Source organism: Argentina silus, assembly GCF_951799395.1.
Source record: "Argentina silus genome assembly, chromosome: 9".
NCBI lineage: Eukaryota > Metazoa > Chordata > Actinopteri > Argentiniformes > Argentinidae > Argentina > Argentina silus.
The window spans coordinates 11,623,523-11,645,182 of NC_139663.1; the positions used below are offsets into that span (position 1 = coordinate 11,623,523).

Sequence of the window (21,660 nt, forward strand, 5' to 3'; positions counted from 1 at the left end):
AGATCGACCGGCCCACCGGGAATTCTCCCGGAGCTCCAGATGGCCGTTCCGCTACTGAAGACAGGTCTCTCACAAACAACATGACTGAGTTATAAAAGCCCTTATCAGTGGAATTGGTTGGAACTAGTTTTGAAAGACAAGCGCTGTTGCAGTTGCTTAGTGAATGAAGAGAAAGGGGCAGATGGTTGATCTAATTTTACGTTAGAACGTACAGTACGTTACTCCTTGAAAATTCTGAATGTCCAAACCAACAAGTCTTGAGGTCAGTGTCCATCAAATGAAGGGATATAGCAGGTTTCCAGGTGGAGAGAAGACTCAAATGAAGGGATACAGGAACACAGTCTAGATCTAGACAAGATAGAGAGGCAAAATAACACAGCCTGACTGAAGTCCTAACAGATTTTGAAATGTGGTGATACATTCCATCAGTCCACATGTACATGCTACAGTAGTCCTGTGTTGTCATGCTATGGGAAACCTGTTGTCAGTCATGCTAATTATTTTGGTTATCACTTGTAACGTTCATAAAGCGTCTTGATGCAGGTGTCTCTCATTGGTCTTTTCACTCATGGCTTTTTTTTTTTTATTATTCTTTTTTTTAAAATATAAAACAATCCATTTTCTTACCTGTCAGCTGTTACTGTGCATCAGTATAACTGCATTTATGTCACTGATTTAAGCAAAAAAAAGAAGAAAAAAGGCAGCAAATATTGCATCAAATGCAGCATATTCGTAGGTAGACTCGAATTGACTCCTACATTTTCCCAGCCTCCCATATCCAGAGGCACGGCAGTGTAACTGATAGGAACCCTTTCAGTGTGTTTCTAGGCCAAGAAGGGGTGGAAGAGACAAGCTTGCGGAGCAGGTTTGACAAAAGGGCCAGCCAAAGATGGGTTGCCATGGCAACGGACATGGCCCATTAGGAACCTGTTTAGGCTGCTTCAGAAAAAAGATTGTTTGCTTGAAGGAGGATTACGCCTCAACTGAAGGTTACCAGCCAAGATGGCTGCTGTTCAGAGGTTCTACCGGAGAGTAGGAATGCTCCGTTAGAACTGACAGTCCCATGATTCAAGTCAACAGTCACTCATTGTAATTCTATGGATTCTATGACCTTAGGCTCCCATGATCCAGACCGGCTGACCTCGTCTCCCCCAGCGAAGCGTGACAGGAGGAAACGTCCATGTTTATGGCTTAGTCAGTTTTCAAGCTTTATCATAGTGCCACGACTGTAGGCTCTCAAAGCTAGGTTTCTAGTTTCTAGATCATTCTATTCCACTCTGTTCTGGATTCCATTCTATTCAACTGAGGTTGATCAATCAATGTCATTGTTTTGATTGACAGTCCCGTCAGTTACCGTAATGTGAGTCAGCAACAAGTGACCTAGCCTCCCTGCCACCTTCGCCCTGGAGCACTGAGTGCCATGCCCCCTGGTACTGACAACATGCTGTGGTGTTTGGACACTGTTCTGCGGTCGGAGCCTCACCCTAGCTAGTTAGATTGTGGAATCCTCTGGAGTGGAAGCCTCTGGAACATGGCCCCAGAGGCAGGAGGTCGGCCTGTTGTTGTTGTTGTTGTTGTTGTTGTGATTCTGGTTCACAGAGAGGTGTCTGTGTGTGCGTGCGTGCGTGCGTGTGTTGTTAATCCTCCACTGGGCTCAGGTTACTGCCATGATGATTCCCACAGATTTAACAATGGGACGAGGCACTAAACAGGACTACAATGGACCGCAGTGTAACACTATGCAATCCACTTCATCACACTGGAGTGGACAGCAAAGTATTATTACTGCGGGGCACTCTAACAACACTACTGTATCACCACTTCTTCTGATACTGTTTCTTGTTGTCCTCTTTAAAGCAGTTGCATTTATGCTGCTATTTAGCCTTAGAACTAAAAACAATCTGCATAGTTTTCCTAAACACTGCGTTCATAACGGGTAAACCTCAGCACACACTGCATGACGAATGGAACGAGGACATAACTTACAGAGACGACATTCCAGCACACCGCAACAATAGTGTTATAGATCTAGTGAATAAGACTAGTGAATAATAATCGCCCGGCCTAAACTCCAGTTCGTGGACAGCAGGAGGAACACCTGTGAAGCCCACTGGTGATGGTGTGATTAAGGCCCCCCCTGGTCTGAGAGATGATGCCCTCTGCATTTCACGAGTCTCTGTGTAACACATGCGTCTCCCGTGTAGATGTTTTGATGTGTGTCTCCAATGTATCTGCACACGGCAGTGGTTGGGTTATGTAAGAGGCGTTGCCATGGCAAGAGGCAGGTGGACCGCAGTACTGGCTCAGCCCGGTGTTCCGGGCGCTCCTCCTGCTTGTTATGGTGCGCGTTGCCATGGAGATGGAGCCGGAGTCGTTATTGGGTTAGGGACACTGGCGTGTCCGTTACGTCTTAACTACTGTGGAGCAGCTCAGATAACTGGGAATGACTCACACTTTCGGAGAGGAGGAGAGGGGAAGGGAGGGCTGGGGAGGGGAGGGGAGGGCTGGAGAGGAGAGGAGAGGAGAGGAGAGGAGGGTTGGGGAGGGGAGGGGTTAGGATGTGGCAGGGTGTGATGTAAGGAAGGATGAGGCAGCTGGATTGAAGGATGAAATTGGTTCAGGATGTGGATGGACATCTTATTTTGATGATGTGAGAGGGACTTGAGATTGCTGTTGTGATGTGGCCTAGTTGTTTTGAGGGGATGTGGTCAAAAAGTCAGGTTTTGCGATGATGATGCATTCTTGCTGGCGATTAGAAAGAGTTGTGCAGACATTTGTCCATCATGTTGTTTGCTGTAACTTACAAGTGTGCCGCATGTTAATACTCATCCTCCTCAGCTGCCTATCGATCTTTGTTCTAAAGGGATGTTTGTTTGTGTGTTTATCTTTCAGGTCTGTCCGTCAGGCTCCCCCAGTCTCCGTGGCGACCATGGAGTCCCAGTCAGGGGAGGGGCCTAGTCCCTGCGGCTCGGCTCCTGCTGCAACATCTGGCCCCGCCCCCAGCCCCCAAAGCGAGGCCGTGACCAATGAGCTTCAAGAGCTCTCGCTGCAGCCCGCCCCCAACCTGCTGCCCCTTCGAGAGAGGAAGAATGGTGAGTTCAGTTCAGATCTGATCCAACCCAGTCAGTCAGTCTGCAGCTTCACATTCATCATCCGTCAGTCTGTACTTTTGAACAGTTCTCTGACTGTGAACAGCACCTTCAGCTCAATGCTCATCGTGCTATATAGCGCTAGTGCTAACGATGAGTAATCAACAAGTAAAAACTCACTCAACTCACGCAGGTTAGCAGGGCAAGTGGCACTGTAGAACAAATGGAAAAACAACACAATTTCTTTTGTACTCTCTTTTGCTAATTACATTCAGCGTGTTTGCCTCCTTTCTTTAACTTGGCAGAGAGTGCAGCTATTTGTTTACTCCCACTCTCTGGCCAGGCTTCTTTCTCACTGTGGTCAAGGAGGGAGAGGTTTTTATGGCTGAGCTGTTACCATGCCAGGAAGAATTTGAGAGAGAGAGAGAGAGAGAGAGAGCGTGAGCGTGCACGTGCACGTGCATTCAGGGTCAAAGGCTCTCGTTCTTCTGTTCTCTGGCAGAGACTGCAGGAGTCCACTTGTGGAGGTGGTGTTAGTGGTGGTGTCCTGGAAAGAAACCCAGTTGAATTGCTCTCTGAGGAAAAATGAGGAGGAAGATCTTGGGCGTGTGTGTGTGTGTGGGCGTGTGTGTGTGTGTGTGTGTGTGTGTGTGTGTGTGTGTGTGTGTGTGTGTGTGTGTCAGCATGTGCCTGTGTGCGTGCATGCGGGTGTATGTGTGTGTGCGTGTGTTACAGCGTGCGCAATTCCTTTTGGTTAGTGGATTACTTTCCTGAGTGACTACTAGTGTAGGAAAAAACAGAAAACCTTCCAAACCACAAGTATCTTCTTGCAAATGGAAGCTATGAGACATGCACCTAAAAGCAACACAGCAGCATAATGTCAGGATTCCATGCGCCGTCTCCTCTCCACCCAGGCAGCTGAGAGAGTTTACATAGTTGTCATATTATCTCTGGAGGATTACCTCATCCGAATCAACGAGCAAACACTAGCTCAAACTTTGCATGTTGTTATCCTTGTGTGTGTACACACACGTGCGCGCACACACACACACACACACACACACTGTACTCTAGCAATTCAGAGTGACATATTGTACACTTAGCTCACTTCGCTGGCTGTGACCCAACCACTTTGCTAAGGAGACCTGAGTGTAAGTGTGGTGTCACAGTCTGGAGTGGCTGGCCAGATATGGCCCTTGCTGTAAAAGAGCTCAGTACACAACACAACACTGTAGCTCCACTGTGCTACAGTACTTCTGTCCTCTTTTATCACTGCCTGAATGTGTGCAGACACACGGATAAGAAGCTAATTGGGGTATATACTAGATGTCTTAGTTTGCATTATATTTCGAGAGAGAGAGAGAGAGAGAGAGACTCTATCTGTGTACCGTGTGGCAATAAATGAATGACTGCACAGGAACCTATTAACCCATTCAGTGAACTCATAGTCTTTCATCTCTGCCCCTGCCCCTGAACACATGCTACCAGATGCAGACAGCTGGATTCAATACAGCCCACTATGATGTGGAGGAATGACTGTGTCTAGAGTTATGTGGAGAGACATATGCTGCCACCTTGTGGCTGATGAGAATATTGCAACAAGCCATGCATGGGCTGTTGAGAGAGGGAATAGCAGTGTCGTTAAAAAAGACAGGTGCACTTGTATTTGTATTCACTGTCAGCTAGTTGAGTTAAGATCCTTTTCAAGCGTTTAAATTCAATTAATATTTTCTAGAAACTACTTTCTCTGCCTTCATTTTGGATTGTGCATGTTTGAATGGTCTGATTTATTGAACAGGCTTTGAAACACATTAACCTTAAAATATGTGTTGAGTCAGGTTCTCTCTCTCTCTCTCTCTCTCTCTCTCTCTCTGTGTGTGTGTGTGTGGGGGGGGGATATATGTGAGTAACTCTATCTGCAGTCTGCACAGGTGAAGAGGAGCTGGATATAGCCCCCGTGGCCAGCTGGCCCTGCTATTTAAACCAGTCAGCCCCCCCTGAGGGGTGGGTTAGTGAGAGGGGGGGGTCACTGACATTCTGGAGGCCAGCCTCAGAGGGAAGGAGTTAATTTGAGACTTGTTTACAGCACTCTCCCTTCCTGAAGAAGACCCTGATGAAGATGAAAATTAATAAACTCAGATATTTATTTATTTATTTTCGAGTAATTTCATACACACTTGCAATACAGTGTGCTTTTAGAGGAATAATTGTGAAGGTGAAGATGTGAAAGCAGTATCTTAAACCCATGTCATTGTTTTGGTAGTGACACCATTTTGTTTCAAACAATCGAAGGTTGGCCTCTTGTCTTTGGTTTTTCAACCCTGATTCTTGGAATACTCTTGTCAGATAGCCGCTACTAACTTCAACTAACTTTAGCCACCGCTAACAAAAATACAATGGGAGTGATGGGGCTAAAAATGAGTTCAACATTTGTGGCCACAATCACCTCAAATTAACTCTGACATGGTTGGTTTTGAGGTGATTTGGCCACAGGTGTTGAACAATTTTTTTGAGCTATGAATCCAGAACCAACACTTTAACAACGGTTCCTGAAATTGAGATTTTCTCTAGTCTTAGGGTCACTGAAACACACTGACTGAGAACATTAAGGGACTGTTTCCAGCACACAGATCAAAATGAAGGCATCATAACTGATTTATATTCAATTGTATTTTGCTGGGAAACAAGCCTCGAAAGTGTGATATATAATTCAGGGCTTAATTAATGTCCAGGTAACTGAGTGTTGAGTCAGGATCTTTACAGCCTCTCTGTCTACGGCAGTGCTAATGACAGTGACCTCTGACCCTGAGGCCCTGATCTTTTCCCCACAGTGACGTTGTGTTCATTCCATTTAAAGAACCCTGAATACCTCTTTCAGAAGATGTGAAACTAAGCTGCTAGGGTGCTTGGTCATAACAAAACCTGCAGGCTGGTCTCGTCGGGCCTAGCACTACCTGGGGGCTGCTATGAATCTAAGCTGCTAGGTCAATACCACTGCTGTAACAACATAGGACACCTCAGTATACACCATCCCAGTATACACCATAATACAATAAACTAGTTCCCTTGGGAAAAATAAAAAGGTATACAATTCAGTATGTTGTATGTAGCAGATCCAACACGAGGCCTATGCTTACTCTCATAAAACAGTTATTGTTTCAAAATGGCAGATGAAAGTGGCAGAATTCACAGGGTCGTGTAACATTAGCCAGGATTAGATTGGTTAGCATTAGCCAGTGATGGCCAATTTGCACTACAGTTCCTTCTGGGCATTGTGTTCATTTTACTTTGACCTTGACAGACTACCTACGCAGTGGGACACATTAACAGATGATCTCAACAGGGAGACATATTCCAGGCTGATAAAAGTGATTACCACTTTCACTAACACAGCAGAATGTAGGTATTTAGTGTATTTTGGGTATGCTTATAGCCCCTGTGAGTCCTTATTTGCTTTTCCTATCAGTATTTATGGCTGACATAAGGACACACACATACACACACATACACATACACACGCATACACACACATACACACACACACACACACACACACACACATGAAAGCAGGATTATCCCTGCAAGCGTATGGTTGGTGCCTTATCTGCAGCAAGGGGGATCAGTCTTGATTCGTTTTCCCCTTCCTCGTCAAAGTGAGCTTTGCCTGAGGTGTGTTTGCATCCTGCATGCTACACGCACACACACACACACACACACACACACACACACACACACACACACACACAACCTATTTGTATGCATGTGCTGCCCAGTAAATAGTTTATTTTTTATGGCAGACACTCTAAGGCTTGGCAAATATAGACAGAACTATACAAAGCATACTGAATGTCAATAACAATCAAAGAACCTTCCGTCTCTCCGAGCCAAAGGTGGATTGTCTGTACTCAACGTTGTGTGTCAGCGTATTAACCTCTGAGAAGCGGCACCAAATCCCCCCACTTTTGAAAACCTCCTACTGTAAGCCGTACTCACACCGTACTCACACCGTAATCACCTGTACCGTATGCTTCACTTCAGCCTTATCTAAGCACAAGTACCCGTCCATCAACCTCTGAATGTGATACTGTATGAGACTTGATAGGAGCAGCAGCTGACGTGTTAATGGGCAGCGGCAGGCAGCAGACGAGGCTCTGCTTCTCGGCCTAATGCCGTGTCATGTTAACAGATGTTTAGTTTGACAGAACCTAAGTGAAAGTGACGAGAGAAACTGTCAGAGAGACGCAGATTTGATTTTGGAACTGCAAGTGTTTCAGTATCTGTGTCAGGTCAGTGTTATGGAGGCCCAGTGTGCTGTGTGCCTGTATACAACAGGTGCTCACACAGGTGCACACTCTTGTGATGTCATAAATGAGTGTTAATCACAGGTGCCATTTGGAAGTGATGAGGATGAAACGGTACTGATGGTGCTGTTGGTGGTGTGTGTGTCTGTGTCTGTGTCTTTGTCTGTTTCAGTGCCTGTGACTGTTGTGTCTGTCTCTGTGTGTGTTTGTGTCTGTGTCTGTCTCTGTGTGTGTGTGTGTGTGTGTGTGTGTGTGTGTGTGTGTGTGTGTGTGTGTGTGTCCCTGTCTGTCAAAGACTGAATGACTGAGTGCAGCAACAGCTGACAGAGTGCTTGATCACAAATTCACCGGCGTTTGACAAACACACACACACACACACACACACACTCCCGCACACACACCTCTCACTCAGTCTTGTCGGTGCAGTAGATACAGTGCTGCCTCTTGAAGAGTGTAGCTGTGATACATTTCTCTGCAAGCTTGTTTGTCTTTTCTTTTACTCTCTTTTTCTTTTGGTTGTTTTGCCTTTGGACACGTCAAAAAGAAGCTTGTTCTATTCTGAAGGGTTTGCAAAAGACAAGTAAGAGAAAGGAGGGGTGAAAGAGACAGCAGTTGTGCACGGTACACTTTGAATTGACTTTTGAAGAAATCCTTTGTCTGAATTTTTTTTTTTTTTTTTGCACAAGGAGGATTTCATATGCTTCTATTTCGGACCATTGTGCCTTGTCTTTCATGATTGCGTTTTAGAGACCTCTGTGACTTACAAAAGTTTAAGACATCACAAAGGTCATATTTCCTATTGAGTGGATTGGATTGGACATTATTTTTTTTATTTTTTAGATGGGACCCCTGCCTTTTAGTCAGATTTATTTATCTTTTTGAACTTGATCGCCATGCTGGACACCAACCCCTGCCTTCGCATTGACCCCGCCTCCTTCAGGCCCCCTCCAATCAGCAGCAGCATGGACAAGCGAGTAATACGATTGGAGTTAGAGCGCCGGGCTTGTCAGAGCCTGAGGGAAGGTGGGACTTATGTTGTACACACACACACACACACACACTCTCACACAGATATTATATACTGTATGGTTTCATTGATATATTTGTTACACTAATGAGGTTTCCTTGGGGAGTTGGTTTGATATCTCCTCAATCAAAAGGTTGTTGTCAATTATTTATATATATATATATATATATATATATATATATATATATATATATATATATTATTTATATAGACTTATTACAAAGGCTTGCGATGCATCTGTCATTCAGTTTTAGTTGTTTCTACCTGAATCGCCTCCATTGAGTTACGCTGCTTCTGCTCCATTTGACCCAGTATGTGTGGGTGTCAGGTGTTTTCTGGGCTGGCGGTCCGTCAGACTAACTGTCCTTGGTGGCTGCGGTACAGATGGGCCAGCGCCAGGACAGGACAGGACCGGGCCCTCTGCCCAGGAGATATGAACTCAGGAACCTGTGGAGGCTGTCGCTGCCAAGCCATGCGGACATGAGACCCACCCAGGTGGACTGGGATAGATTTAGGAAGGGTCCCACACTGAGAGTCACAGTGACTCTCCGAGAAACATACTGTAGGGCCTAATTGTGTAGCAAGACACAATTATAGTCCCATTAGCCTGGGATATGGTTACAAACACTGCACAGTTATAGTCCCTTTAACACTGTAGAGATGGTTAGAAACGCTGAGACTAGTAAAGACCCTGTCCTGATAGTGGTGTTAACTCAGACTCACAGAGACAGGTTTCGACACTGAGACTCTGAGAGGGCCTGAGACACAGAGACAGAATATGAACAACGGAGACACACAAAGATACACCACAAAGATGAGGTTTGCACTGAGACATACTGCACAGTCTTAAGATAGACACTGTATGCCTGATTGACTCGCAACCGAGGCCTTTCTTTCCGGCAGCACGTGCGACTGTATCACCCGAGCGGTATAGCCAAGCCCACGGCTGCCAGGCCAGCAGCATACCTTGGCCCTGACAGGGTTGGTGGTGGTGGTAAGGCTTGGAGACCCACACGTGTGTCCCCTCCCCTGTGCCTTGAATTTCTGCTATGGAGCAGTTTGAGGTGGCGGGTGTAGGACAGATTGGGGGTTGGGTTGGGCGGTTGGGGGTTGGGTGATTTACAGTAATGTTACCTATAGGTCTAACTCACCACCAGGCCGGGCTAGGCCTACAGCAGGCCAGGGAGTGTAGAGTTACCTCCTAGCTGTTACAGAGTGGGACACAAATAGAATCCTGCAGGGAGGAGAAGGTGAGAGAAGGTTTCATGTCAGGGTGGAGGGGGAGGGATAGAATGGAGTGGTTTGAAAAGGTGCTCAGACAGAGAGAGACAGTTGAGGAGAGGAGTTTTAGAGAAAGTTGCAGAGAAAAAGAGGAGCGGAAATGTATTTCAAAGTAGATTTTATTTGAAAGGTGCAGAGAAAGGCAGTGATACGGCTCATATTGAGCACAAAGGGAGAGATGGCAAACGATAAAGAGATGTCATCTTCACATTTAACATCGCATTTTTGTCAGATGCCGAGAACCGGAATAAACTGTGTTATTTACTGACATTTCAGAGTGAGCATGTTCGCTTAGAATAGATTCTGTGTCAGCACCTTCCATAATTTGCCTGTCATCTCTTGGCACAATCACCAGCAAATCATCATCGTGTATGTGTGTATATATGTATGTATGTGTGTGTGTGTGTGTGTGTTTGCCTCACTAAGCCTATTTAAACTCGTCTATGGTTGAGGGAACTACCTACGTCAACTGGGCCCATACCAGAGAAATGGGGATGTTTTGGCTCAGGCGTTGACAGCATGAACTGTTGGTAATGTAGAGAGGTCGATCAGAGGTGTGAAGAACCACAGAGGCTGTTCTCAACATGGGGAGAGACAGAGACCATGAGAAAATTCACACTTCACTCACTACTAGTTATTTCTAGTGCAGACCAGCCAGCTTGAGCACCAACAGTACTACAACAGAAGATCCATGCTTTCATGTTGTTTATGCCAAATTCTGACCCTACCATCTGAATGTCGCAGCAGAAATCGAGACTCATCAGACCAGGCAACGTTTTTCCAATCTTCTATTGTCCAATTTTGGTGAGCCCGTGCGAATTGTAGCCTCAGTTTCCTGTTCTTAGCTGACAGGAGTGGCACCCGTTGTGGTCTTCTGCTGCTATAGCCCATCTGCTTCAAGGTTCGACGTGTTATTATCTCGAACCAGTCTGGCCATTCTCCTCTGACCTCTGGCATCAACAAGGCATTTTCACCCAGAGAACTGGATATTTTCTCTTTTTCTGACCATTCTCTGTAAACCCTAGAGATGGTTGTGCGTGAAAATCCCAGTAGATCAGCAGTTTCTGAAACACTCAGACCAGCCCGTCTGGCACCAACAACCATGCCACGTTCAAAGTCACTTAAATCACCTTTCTTCCCCATTCTGATGCTCGGTTTGAACTTCAGCAGGTCGTCTTGACCATGTCTACATGCCTAAATGCATTGAGTTGCTGCCATGTGATTGGCTGATTAGATATTTGCGTTAACAAGCAGTTGAACAGGTGTACCTAATAAAGTAATAGAGTGTAGGTATACTACTGTAATAGAGTATAACTACTGCATATCTATAATTGGTTGTTTCACCATCCTCAACACCTTCCTCTTGCATCTGACACCTTATTCTCGTTTTCACTGAATGTCACGCGTGCACATTCAGAGTTCAGACAGGCAACACTCAAACAGTCAGACCCAATGCGAGAAATGCAAGATATAAGCTACGGTTTACAGCATAACAGTTGCCATGGACGATGACAGGAAGAGCTGCCACACACTTCAGTCTCCTCTTAGAGTGGCTGAAGTGTAAACACTGGAGAATGCTGATGGTTTTATTAGAAATACATGGTCCAAAAACAACACTTAACCCCCGAGCCTCTACTCTCTCCACACTTCATCCACTGTAGATCTTAAAGCATTAGATAGGTGTTATTTTATAAGTATAAGATTATAAAATAAGCTATATGATAGGAGTGCCACCTTGCCCCTCTGGATTTTTGTACCATATTGCTCATGACCTGTGCCTATCCAGTCCTATCAGATTTACAAACGGTGCATCACTAGCTTTCAAAGCGTTCCTTCTGCAGCCTTGATCCAATTCTGAGCTGCCACTGTGAGGCTTGGCAGTGACACATTTATCTATGTGATGCACATTTAGGCAGTGGTTTTCTTCAACCATGACATACCAAGAAATATCATGTAGAAAAAGGGAAGTACTTAGACACTAATACGTCGAGTTAATTTAATCCACAAATCAAGTTGACGTTGGTTCTTTGTGAATGAGACAGCAGATTGGTTCTTTCTCATTTATTTACCATATGTCTTTGATGTATGCAGTAAGTGTGTATACTATAAGTCTAGCAAGTGTTTTTTTTTTTTACTATAGTTTGGCTGCTTCAGTCCTCTGAGTCCTCTCAATGTAGCATATCACACATGCAGGGGAGGCTGGTGGAAGTAGGACACCGGTGATTCATACCATTTCTGATTTCATTCCATGCATTACAATGAGCCTGTCCTCCGATTGCTACCTCCTTAATTATTTTGAACTGTGTGGTGAAGGAGTCTTCCTGTTTTTGAACAGACACTGTTTACAGTAGTGTTGAAGACATGCGGAAGTCTGTCTACCCCCCCCCCCTCTCTCTCTGAGTGTGGTAAAAAAAAAAGTCTAAACCCTACAAACCGGCTGCTGTTTGAAATAATCATGTAGAAACAGGAAGTGTTGCCTGTCAGAGAGCATCTGCCCGCTGTTTCCCCTCACTGACTGCGATAACCTCTGTGAGAGCTGTCAGAACCTCTGTCTGCTCTGTGGGAGGAGGGGAGAGGATGAGAGAGACAGCAAGGCCGGGGCCCGTTCAGCACACAGGCTACTCTCCTTCTTCACCTCCGACCTCTAATAGGCTGTATGCTCTATTCATTTACACGCTGTCATAACCTGGATTACATTTCCTCCAAAGGAGAAAGAGGTCTATTGGGGTTCGGGGTTTTACTCTGTCTGCTTGTTTGTTATTGTCATTTTGGTGCCCTTGTTGTGTACTTACTGACCCTGCTTCCTCTCTCTCCCTCTCTCTTCCTCTCTCTCTCTCTCTCTCTTCCTCTCTCTCTCTCTCTCTCTCTCTCTCTCTCTCTCTCTCTCTCTCTCTCTCTCTCTCTCTCTCTCTCTCTGTCTCCTCTGTAGTTCTCCAGCTCAAGCTCCAGCAGAGACGGACACGGGAGGAACTGGTCAGTCAGGGGATCATGCCACGTAAGTGAAATAACCCTGTCCGTCAAACATCGCTCTTACCCAAACAGCTGCCCTCCTGTACTAGCGACTTTCCTGTAGACTGTATGCTACCTCTCTACCGTCTCCACCATCTCTACCATCTCTACTATCTCTACCATCTCTACCGTCTCTACCATCTCTACTTCGTTGTTCAAAATCAAGAGGTGGTTTGACCTATCAGGCCCATGAGAATTGGCGAGGTTCTTTCTTTGTATTCCCCTCACCTCACCTATTGCATAGCAAGCACTTTGTACAGTACAGCATTGTATAGCATCTTGTAGGTTGCTATTATACACATCACAGTGCAGTTTATATGCAAAGGAGGATTTTTTTTTTGGATTGGGGATGTGGTTAAATTGTCACCGGCTTTTTTCGGAGAAATGCCGGTTTAAATCTTCAAAGCGATGTGAATCAAGCTCCTTCCTCTCTCTCTCTCTCTCTCTTTCTCTGACTTTGAAGACGTAGTTTGTATGCTGAACTCATTCAACTGTCTCTGTAGGCCATTCACGGCTAGATTGATCTAAGTCTTCATTTTCAGCTCGTACAACTTGTTCTATTGACTGCACCCAGTTTATATGATCGATGTTTGAATTACCAAGACGGACTTCCCCCTCCTATTGCACACCAGTTGGTTCCTGGAACAAACATAGCTTTTGATCAGGGACTTCTTTTTTATATGTCAGAAGCACACATACTAAATCCGTGTTATGGTTTATAAAGCAGTAAGTGTTTCTTGATAAATGAATTCAAGGTGCATGGCAGGCGCACAGTGCTTTGAATGGCTGACTCTTTCAGACACTTTCAATTCACTTTCCCTCTTCACTTTCAAATCCCCATTTAGCCCTTTAGGGGAAATACAAAATGACTTTGACCCAAGCTGTATGTGGTGCAAGTCACTGTTTATGTATTTACAGTCCATAAACTGGTATTACAGGAATAGAATGAATTATCCTATAAATTGCACAGCATGCACTATTTCCTCCCTCTGCAGTGAAGCCACGGTAGACAGCAAGCCAAGCCAGGCCTTATCTTTTGAGACAGACTCAACCCTAATAGCATTTAGCCTTCTATTTAACCAGGCATACAGTAGGCCTTATCCATTAGCAGCTATTTGGGAAGATCCTAATTGAAATCTACTTGTGTTGGCGGTGCTAGTGATGCTAGGACAAAGGGTGCTGCGGAGTTTAGTCACACTCTGTCCAGACAGATGTGTGTGTAGAGCTTGTCAGGCTTGGGCAGAGCAGTCATTTGAGCAATGTCGTCTTCTATCTCCCGTCCCTGGGACTTCTCTATTAGCCCTGACTGGTAACTAGTGATTCTACACTCTGTGTTTTGTCACCGTGGTTTAATTCAATTAGAGGACTTGTGGGCTCGTCAAAAAAAAAAAAGGGCTGCCGGTTTCCTTTCCTGTCGATCTTTTTCCTTCCCCGTCTGACTCACGCTTTGGTTCGAGTTTGAGTTTTGCATCACGCTCTCTGGTCTGAAGAAACAGGGGCATCCAAAGAGATGAAATGTGTACTAGTTACCTCTGTTCCAGTAACTGTTTATGCTGCAGTTTATTGCTGAACAGTTAGATTTGTCGTACGCTTGTAAGTACTAAGAACGGAACCCGCAGGCTGGCTATGATTCATCTCATCGCGTGGGCTTGGGGTATGATGCACGTCCTCCTGTCAGCCAGCTGTGCTGGACAAGAACCAGTAGAATGTAGAACGTTGGAGAACCAGTAGAATGTAGAACGTTGGAGAACCAGTAGAATGTAGAACATTGGAGAACCAGTAGAATGTAGAACGTTGGAGAATCAGCTCTGCAGGGATCCGTCTGTGGCGTGGTACAAGCTTGGTATTCTGCCTTCATGTAGCTGCTTGCCCCGCTTCCCTCTTGTGGTCACTTTCTTCCATTCATCATAACAGCAGACCTCTGATGGGGTGGGCCCTTTAAGTACTGGGTTGGGTCAGGGCTTTTCGACTGATTTTGTGACCTGTAAGAGTGCAAGGGAGCGAGAGAGATGGTAGAGAGGTAGCAGAGGAGAGGAGGAGTGGTAGGAGGTGTAGCAGTCACATTCATCACTGCCACACCACCGCCTGCTAGTAGGGGAGTCAGAGGTCTTCTTTTTGTCAACCTCTCCTCCCTTCTCATCCTCACCTCCCCCTACTCATCCTCGCTCTCCTCTCCTCCCTCCCTCCTCCTCCTCCTCCTCTTCTTCCCCTTCATTCTCTCACCTCTCTTTCCCTCTCATCAGTCGTCTACTCCCTTACCTCACCTCCCCCCCGGCTACCTCTCACATCTCCTCTCACCCCCCATCCTCCCATCCTCCCATCCTCTCATCTCTCTCCCAAACATCCATTACCTATAGCTCTTGGTCTCAGACTAGACGTACTCTACAGTATTAGCCCTCACTGATGGTACATTCAGACATCCAGACAGTCACTTACCCCCCCCTCCCCCCCTCCCCATTTCGTATTTACTGGTCTTATTATGCAACAATACCAGGAGCATGAGGGTGGCACCGCGTCAGCCAATCAGAGAGCAGTGAGGAAGTTGAGTCATGTGGCTTTCACAAGATGTTTTATTTTCAACTGATTTTTTATAAATAAAACAAACAAAAAGGAAAAATAGGAAAAATAAAACAGAAGAGAGGGCTAGAGTTGGAACTGGAGGGTGATGCTAAGTGGCAAGCTAATTTGATCACTAGTGCTGACCTGAGGGCTGGTTCCTATCAGAGGCTAGTCTTGCAGCTAACGCCTCTCCTACCTCTCAGGCTTCCAACGCTTCTCCTCACTGCCTCCGAGATGCCGTCCATTGGCTCTGTGTCCAGCTGAATGTTAGCCTGGGTGTGGACGCTTTGAGGCTTGCTAACATTCTAGGACATTAGCTAGCGGCCATACATTAGCAAAGGAAACAAATTAACTTGAATACGCTCCTAACCCACCAACAGTGATGTAGCCTCCAGGCATACGGGTGAGATGCATCAATGGACATAACTGCTAGCAGTCTCTGTTAGCTACAGTAGAATAGTTCATTAGTGTAAACGAGTAGTAGGACTGACCTTTGACTCTTATATGAAACGGGGGGGGGGGGGGGGGGGGGTATATTGAGGGCACTCACAACCCTTGGGACAAAGGGGAATGCTGTTGCTGTTGTTTTTGTCATCGTCGTCATCGTCGTGCTAATCCAATACAATGTTTCTCATGCTTGACCTGCCACGGTGATCAGAGACACTTGAATCTTCTTCATATGATTGTCATTATCTTTTGTTATGGGGATAATGTTATGGTTCTATCACATGCACTGTACACTATTATCTGTGAAATGTAATATGACATGTAATATGACATGTAATATGACATGTAATTTTAGATGTAATTTTAGGCCCCTTAAGAAATTAGAACTATGAAGAATTGTAGATTTTCCCATGGTTGAATTCACAAACCGTGTGTGTGTGTGTGTGTGTGTGTGTGTGTGTGTGTGTGTGTGTGTGTGTGTGTCGAAGGGGCGTGTTGGTTTCACACAGTGTGACACCCAGAGCTATAATGAGGGTGTGTGGTGATACCCTACCTAACATGTTATTTATACCACCTCTAAGACAGCGTGTGCCTCTAGTAAAAGTGCAGTAAAAGATGTGATCCAGATACCCGCTCCTTATACTTACAAGCATGAAACACTGGTTACTCACGCTCACTTTCGATGGCTCTCCGTTCCAGCCCTGTACTGGATGCATTCATGCGTCAGGGTTCATTGGCGCTCCACTGACTGTACACTTAAAGAGAGTGCTAAGCCAACTCCCATGTCTGTGAAATGTTCATGAGCTTAACCACGGATACAGACAGAGTCTCAGTAATGCCGGAGCTCCAGGGGTTCAGCCTGGGAGACATTGTGTCACCCTGTCAGGCCTACAGTACCACTGGGGACGAGCTCCAGGGGTTCAGCCTGGGAGACATTGTGTCACCCTGTCAGGCCTACAGTACCACTGGGGACGAGCTCCAGGGGTTCAGCCTGGGAGACATTGTGTCACCCTGTCAGGCCTACAGTACCACTGGGGACGAGCTCCAGGGGTTCAGCCTGGGAGACATTGTGTCACCCTGTCAGGCCTACAGTACCACTGGGGACGAGCTCCAGGGGTTCAGCCTGGGAGACATTGTGTCACCCTGTCAGGCCTACAGTACCACTGGGGACGAGCTCCAGGGGTTCTGCCTGGGAGACATTGTGTCACCCTGTCAGGCCTACAGTACCACTGGGGACGAGCTCCAGGGGTTCAGCCTGGGAGACATTGTGTCACCCTGTCAGGCCTACAGTACCACTGGGGACGAGCTCCAGGGGTTCAGCCTGGGAGACATTGTGTCACCCTGTCAGGCCTACAGTACCACTGGGGACGAGCGCCAGGGGTTCAGCCTGGGAGACATTGTGTCACCCTGTCAGGCCTACAGTACCACTGGGGACGAGCTCCAGGGGTTCTGCCTGGGAGACATTGTGTCACCCTGTCAGGCCTACAGTACCACTGGGGACGAGCTCCAGGGGTTCTGCCTGGGAGACATTGTGTCACCCTGTCAGGCCTACAGTACCACTGGGGACGAGCTCCAGGGTTTTGCTCCAGGGCTTTTGCTCAACGGGCCAGGCATATTTCCCCAAACGTGATTGGTTGATTTTTGGGTATGAAAGAAAGTGGAAGAAACGTTGAATCAACATTGAGTTAACGTTGAATTTACAGTAAGATGCTGTGATGGTATGATACTGTATGCCCAGTATGAGAGTAACCGCAGTTGTAGTCAATTGATTCCGATTGTTAAAGACAACTAGAGGATTTTGATGATGGGGTCTTGATGATTGGGGGTCTTCCTGTTCATCCATGCTAGTTACATAAGGGACATGAGGGACTTTGATGTGGTCATTCACGCAGATAAAGTGGTCTTCTCCCTCTGACCTCATCGCCCTTCCCCCCTTAGGCTGACGGACAGCCGTGCTCTTACCCCGCCCAAGGGGGTCACGTACCCCCACCCCGGGGGAAGGGTGACGGGGGCACAGGGGGGAGCGTCCTCTAGGATGGGGGGGGCACCAGTGATGTTTGTGCCAATGCTCAGCGGCGTGAACTGAGGCTTGAACCAGGACCAGGAGGCTGGCCTGCCGGGTCAGAACACTAATGGTGGTTGTGCACTGTGGGTGCCAGGGCTAATGTGTGACTGACACGATCTAGCACTCTCAGTCTCTCTGTCTGGGACTGAGTTTGAGATGGAGAGATTGTGGCGCAGAAAATAGGCTCATTGTAGCAAATTGACATGTTACAGTTGTAAAAAAGAACACACTCTGTTCTGTCTGTTCAGAAGAGAGAGAGAGGAAGATATGTAGGTGGGGGATTCACATCTCCACCACTTCTTCTCTTACATAGAAATCCATTTGAGAGGTTTATGAAAGGGACACTTGTTTAACAAAGTGTGTGTGTGTGTGTGTGTGTGTGTGTGTGTGTGTGTGTGTGTGTGTGTGTGTGTGTGTGCGTGCGTGCGTGCGCGTGTGCGTGTGCGTGTGCGTGCCCGCACTTGCCTGTGCGTGTGTGTGATCTACTGTAGCTTACCTGTAGCTGCCCAGTGGCTTGGAACTGTCAGATGGAATCCCTACTATCATGTTAAATACAGTTATGTTAATACACTACTGTTGTATGCATACACTGATGTCAACCCATTTACTCCTGGCATACAGTGTCAATTTATTCATTGTTGAATCTAATCTATTCATGTTCCTTACTGCAATGCCTGCTAGTCTAACTGAATGTTAAATACAGACCATTAAATATATACCATTTTGACATGCATTTCTCTGGAGTCACACTTGCGTCAGAGGTTCCATGTGCCTCAGGACAGTGCATAATGAAATTAGAGCAGAACCCTCAGATGTCTCTTTCCCATGATAATAATGTACCCTACCTTGATTATGGCCCTCGGACCATGACCATGTTAATGCAACCCGCGAGCCACTAGTGAATGATATGGTTCCATGACATCATTGAGATGTACCACAACATGACAATTGTTTTTTTCTCGACATCTGAATTCTGAACGGAGAGAGGGAGGGGAGACTATTATTATTATTATTAGTCAGCGGGCTTGACTGTGACATCAGAAGGACTTATGCGTCTCTCTCTAGCCATTTTTAATTCAACAGCATGAATAAGGGCCAACACTTTGCCCTGCTAATATGCTCCTTTGATCTTTCCCTCTCTCTCTCTCCCTCCCCCACAGCACTGAAAAGTCCAGCTGCCTTCCACGAACAGAGACGAAGTTTAGAGCGAGCGCGGGTGAGTCTCTGATAATCCTGCCATCTTATCTCTGTGTGTGTCTGCCAGCAGAACTCTCTACGGTCCTCAAACAGTCCATCAACGACTATCAACGGTGAACCCTACCACCCTTTACCTACTGCATCATCTCTCTTCATCTCTCTCCCTCCTCTCCCCCCCTCCTCCTCCTCTCCCCCCCTCCAGACTGAAGACTACCTGAAGAGGAAGATCAGAAGTCGACCTGAGAGGGCGGAGCTGGTCAGGATGCACATTCTGGAGGGTGAGGTTTCTCCACAGATGGGATTCGTCTCGGTTGATATTGAGGAGATCCTCATGTTCTGGAAAAACCTCCTCACCCTATGGTTTCATGTAGTTTCTTGTTTGAAAAGATAGCCCATTCTCTTCATGTTCTGTGTGGTTCTAGATCGCCGAACCTGCCCCGTTCTGTGGTTCTAGAGACTGACTGACTGTGTTCTATGTTCCGTCTGTCCAGAGACATCAGCGGAACCGTCCCTGCAGGCCAAGCAGCTGCAGCTGAAGAGGGCTCGTCTGGCTGATGACCTCAACGACAAGATCTCCCACCGGCCCGGTCCCATGGAACTCATCCACAAGAACATCCTGCCTGTGCACAGCAGCCTCAAACAGGCCATCATAGGTACATACCACTGGGTTATAACTATGTTATAGCTATATCATAACCACAGGCCATCAGCGGTACTACCGTTAAAACCACAGCATATGTCTGTAAAGGATGATTACATGCATTTATTCTGAATTACTCTCTAATGAAGGATCACGGCGGACGACAACACGAGCGTGTGCGTGTGTGTGTGTGTGTGTGTGTGTGTCTGTGTGTGTGTGTCTGTGTCTGTGTGTGTGTGTGTGTGTGTCTGTGTGTGTCTGTGTGAGAGAGTGTGTGAAGCCTCTGACAGTCCCTCCTGGCCGTCTCCTCCTCCAGCCATAATAAACATATTGATGTTCCCGTTCCCATCCTCCCTCCGTTCCCGTCTTCCATGTCCCTGCTTAGCTTCAGACGCTTCAGAGAGGCGCTGCCGAGCATCCAGATAGCATCATTAACCTTAAATATGCAATCATATATATGCTGCTATATCCCTCCTTGTCTGATGAGCAGTGGACAGACTCAAAGCTCAGCTCCCCACCACAGAACACTCTGAGGTCCAAATTAAGCAGGACATTTTAATTAGGCCTTTTAATTAGACCCATGTTCACATTTCTGTGGGGAAGCACAAAAAATTCAAATGAAATATTCCCACATTCCCCCGGTCGTGTGGATTGCATGATGAAATATTTGGTCAATATGCAACTTCTTTGGCAGTCAGGGGGGCCTGCCTCCACGGTAGATTATGAGAATAATTCTATGAAATAGATTGATAGCCAGGAAAATGAAGGTAAACATGCCTGAGCAAATATCCCTACACGGTTTCGTTTCAGGGGACTGCCTGCCTGCCTGCCTGTCGGTGGTCCTTAATAACAACACTCAAGTTACAGGCCGTAATATCCACAGAGTACAGGGATATGACCTAGAGACCTACACTTCTCAGCTCACTGCAGCCACACACACACACACACACACACACACACACACACACACTCTCTCCCGGCGGTAGAGGGGAAGCCATCATGTTATTGCTTGAGAGAGTATTAATCACCCCCACAGCGGTTGTTCATCATCTCCCACTGATGTGAAATTAATAGCTTACGGTGCTAACTGAGCGAGCTCCAACCAGCTTCTGTCAGTAAATAAAAGATCCATAATGGTCTTTATCAAAGACTTAGGGATGGGGGAGGTACCAGTCATATACAATGGGATAAAACTCCCAGCGGGCCTCCTGCTGCTGCTGTTACTGCTCCTGCTGCTACTGCTCCAGGGACACAGGAAGACAGGCAGGGACACAGGCAGGACAGGAAGACGGGCAGGACAGGGAGACAGCAGCCTGAGAGAAAGGAATGATGACATGGCTGATATTGCTCTAGGCCTACAGTACCTCATTGTCTCATACTGCTAGATGACAACAACAATGACAGAGCAGATACCAACTGTCACTTGTCGTTTGTTATTCTGCTTTCTCACTCTCTCTTTTTTTTCTTTTCTCTCTCTCTCTCTCTCTCTCTCTCTCTCTCTCTGTCTCTCAGAGACAGACTTCCCTAAGGTTGAGAACTCATCCTTTGATGAGGACAGCAGTGATGCTCTTTCTCCTGATCAACCCATTGGGCAGGACTCCCCTCTGGGCCATGGGCCTCTACCCTCTCCCCCTGACACCCTGGCAAGCAACAGCAACCCTTCCCCAACACAGGTATGTCCCTTCTCTCCCACTCACCCACCCACCCACATACAGATGCAGTTTCTACTAATCATCTACCACTGACAAATGTTCTGGTCTCAAATGTGTGTATGTATCTCTCTTCAATAGGACATATCGTAACCTAGTGAATTGTTGCAGTTTCTCACTCAGGTTCCTCCTCCTCCACCCCCTCTTCCCCCCGTCTGTGGGCCCTCCCCACCACTGAAGTTGACCAATGGGACAGCAGCTCAAGCTGCTCATAGGGCCACCCCTACACTGATAAAGGTGAGTGACAGATGTCACAGTCAATGGGATTATGAGTCTAGTTTTTAACACTGTCTAACCTGTACCAATATATTCTATATATATATATACTGTATATTC

At 46.5% G+C, this 21,660-nt stretch overlaps 1 protein-coding gene across 6 annotated transcripts in view; it reads left to right on the forward strand.

Annotated features, from left to right (window-relative positions):
* mrtfaa (myocardin related transcription factor Aa) overlaps window positions 1-21,660 on the forward strand; it is a 31,629-nt gene that overhangs the window by 4,135 nt on the left and 5,834 nt on the right. For 5 of the 6 annotated variants that reach the window (XM_083677519.1, XM_083677521.1, XM_083677523.1 and 2 more), the window contains 7 exons: window positions 2,893-3,092; window positions 12,628-12,693; window positions 18,939-18,994; window positions 19,178-19,253; window positions 19,467-19,628; window positions 21,128-21,288; window positions 21,436-21,561. In XM_083677519.1, the coding sequence (XP_083533645.1) occupies window positions 2,930-3,092; window positions 12,628-12,693; window positions 18,939-18,994; window positions 19,178-19,253; window positions 19,467-19,628; window positions 21,128-21,288; window positions 21,436-21,561 (810 nt within the window). In that variant the 5' untranslated portion in view covers window positions 2,893-2,929. Of the gene's footprint in view, window positions 1-2,892; window positions 3,093-12,347; window positions 12,353-12,627; window positions 12,694-18,938; window positions 18,995-19,177; window positions 19,254-19,466; window positions 19,629-21,127; window positions 21,289-21,435; window positions 21,562-21,660 lie in introns of those variants that run through there. The other variant, XM_083677524.1, reaches the window with a different exon arrangement.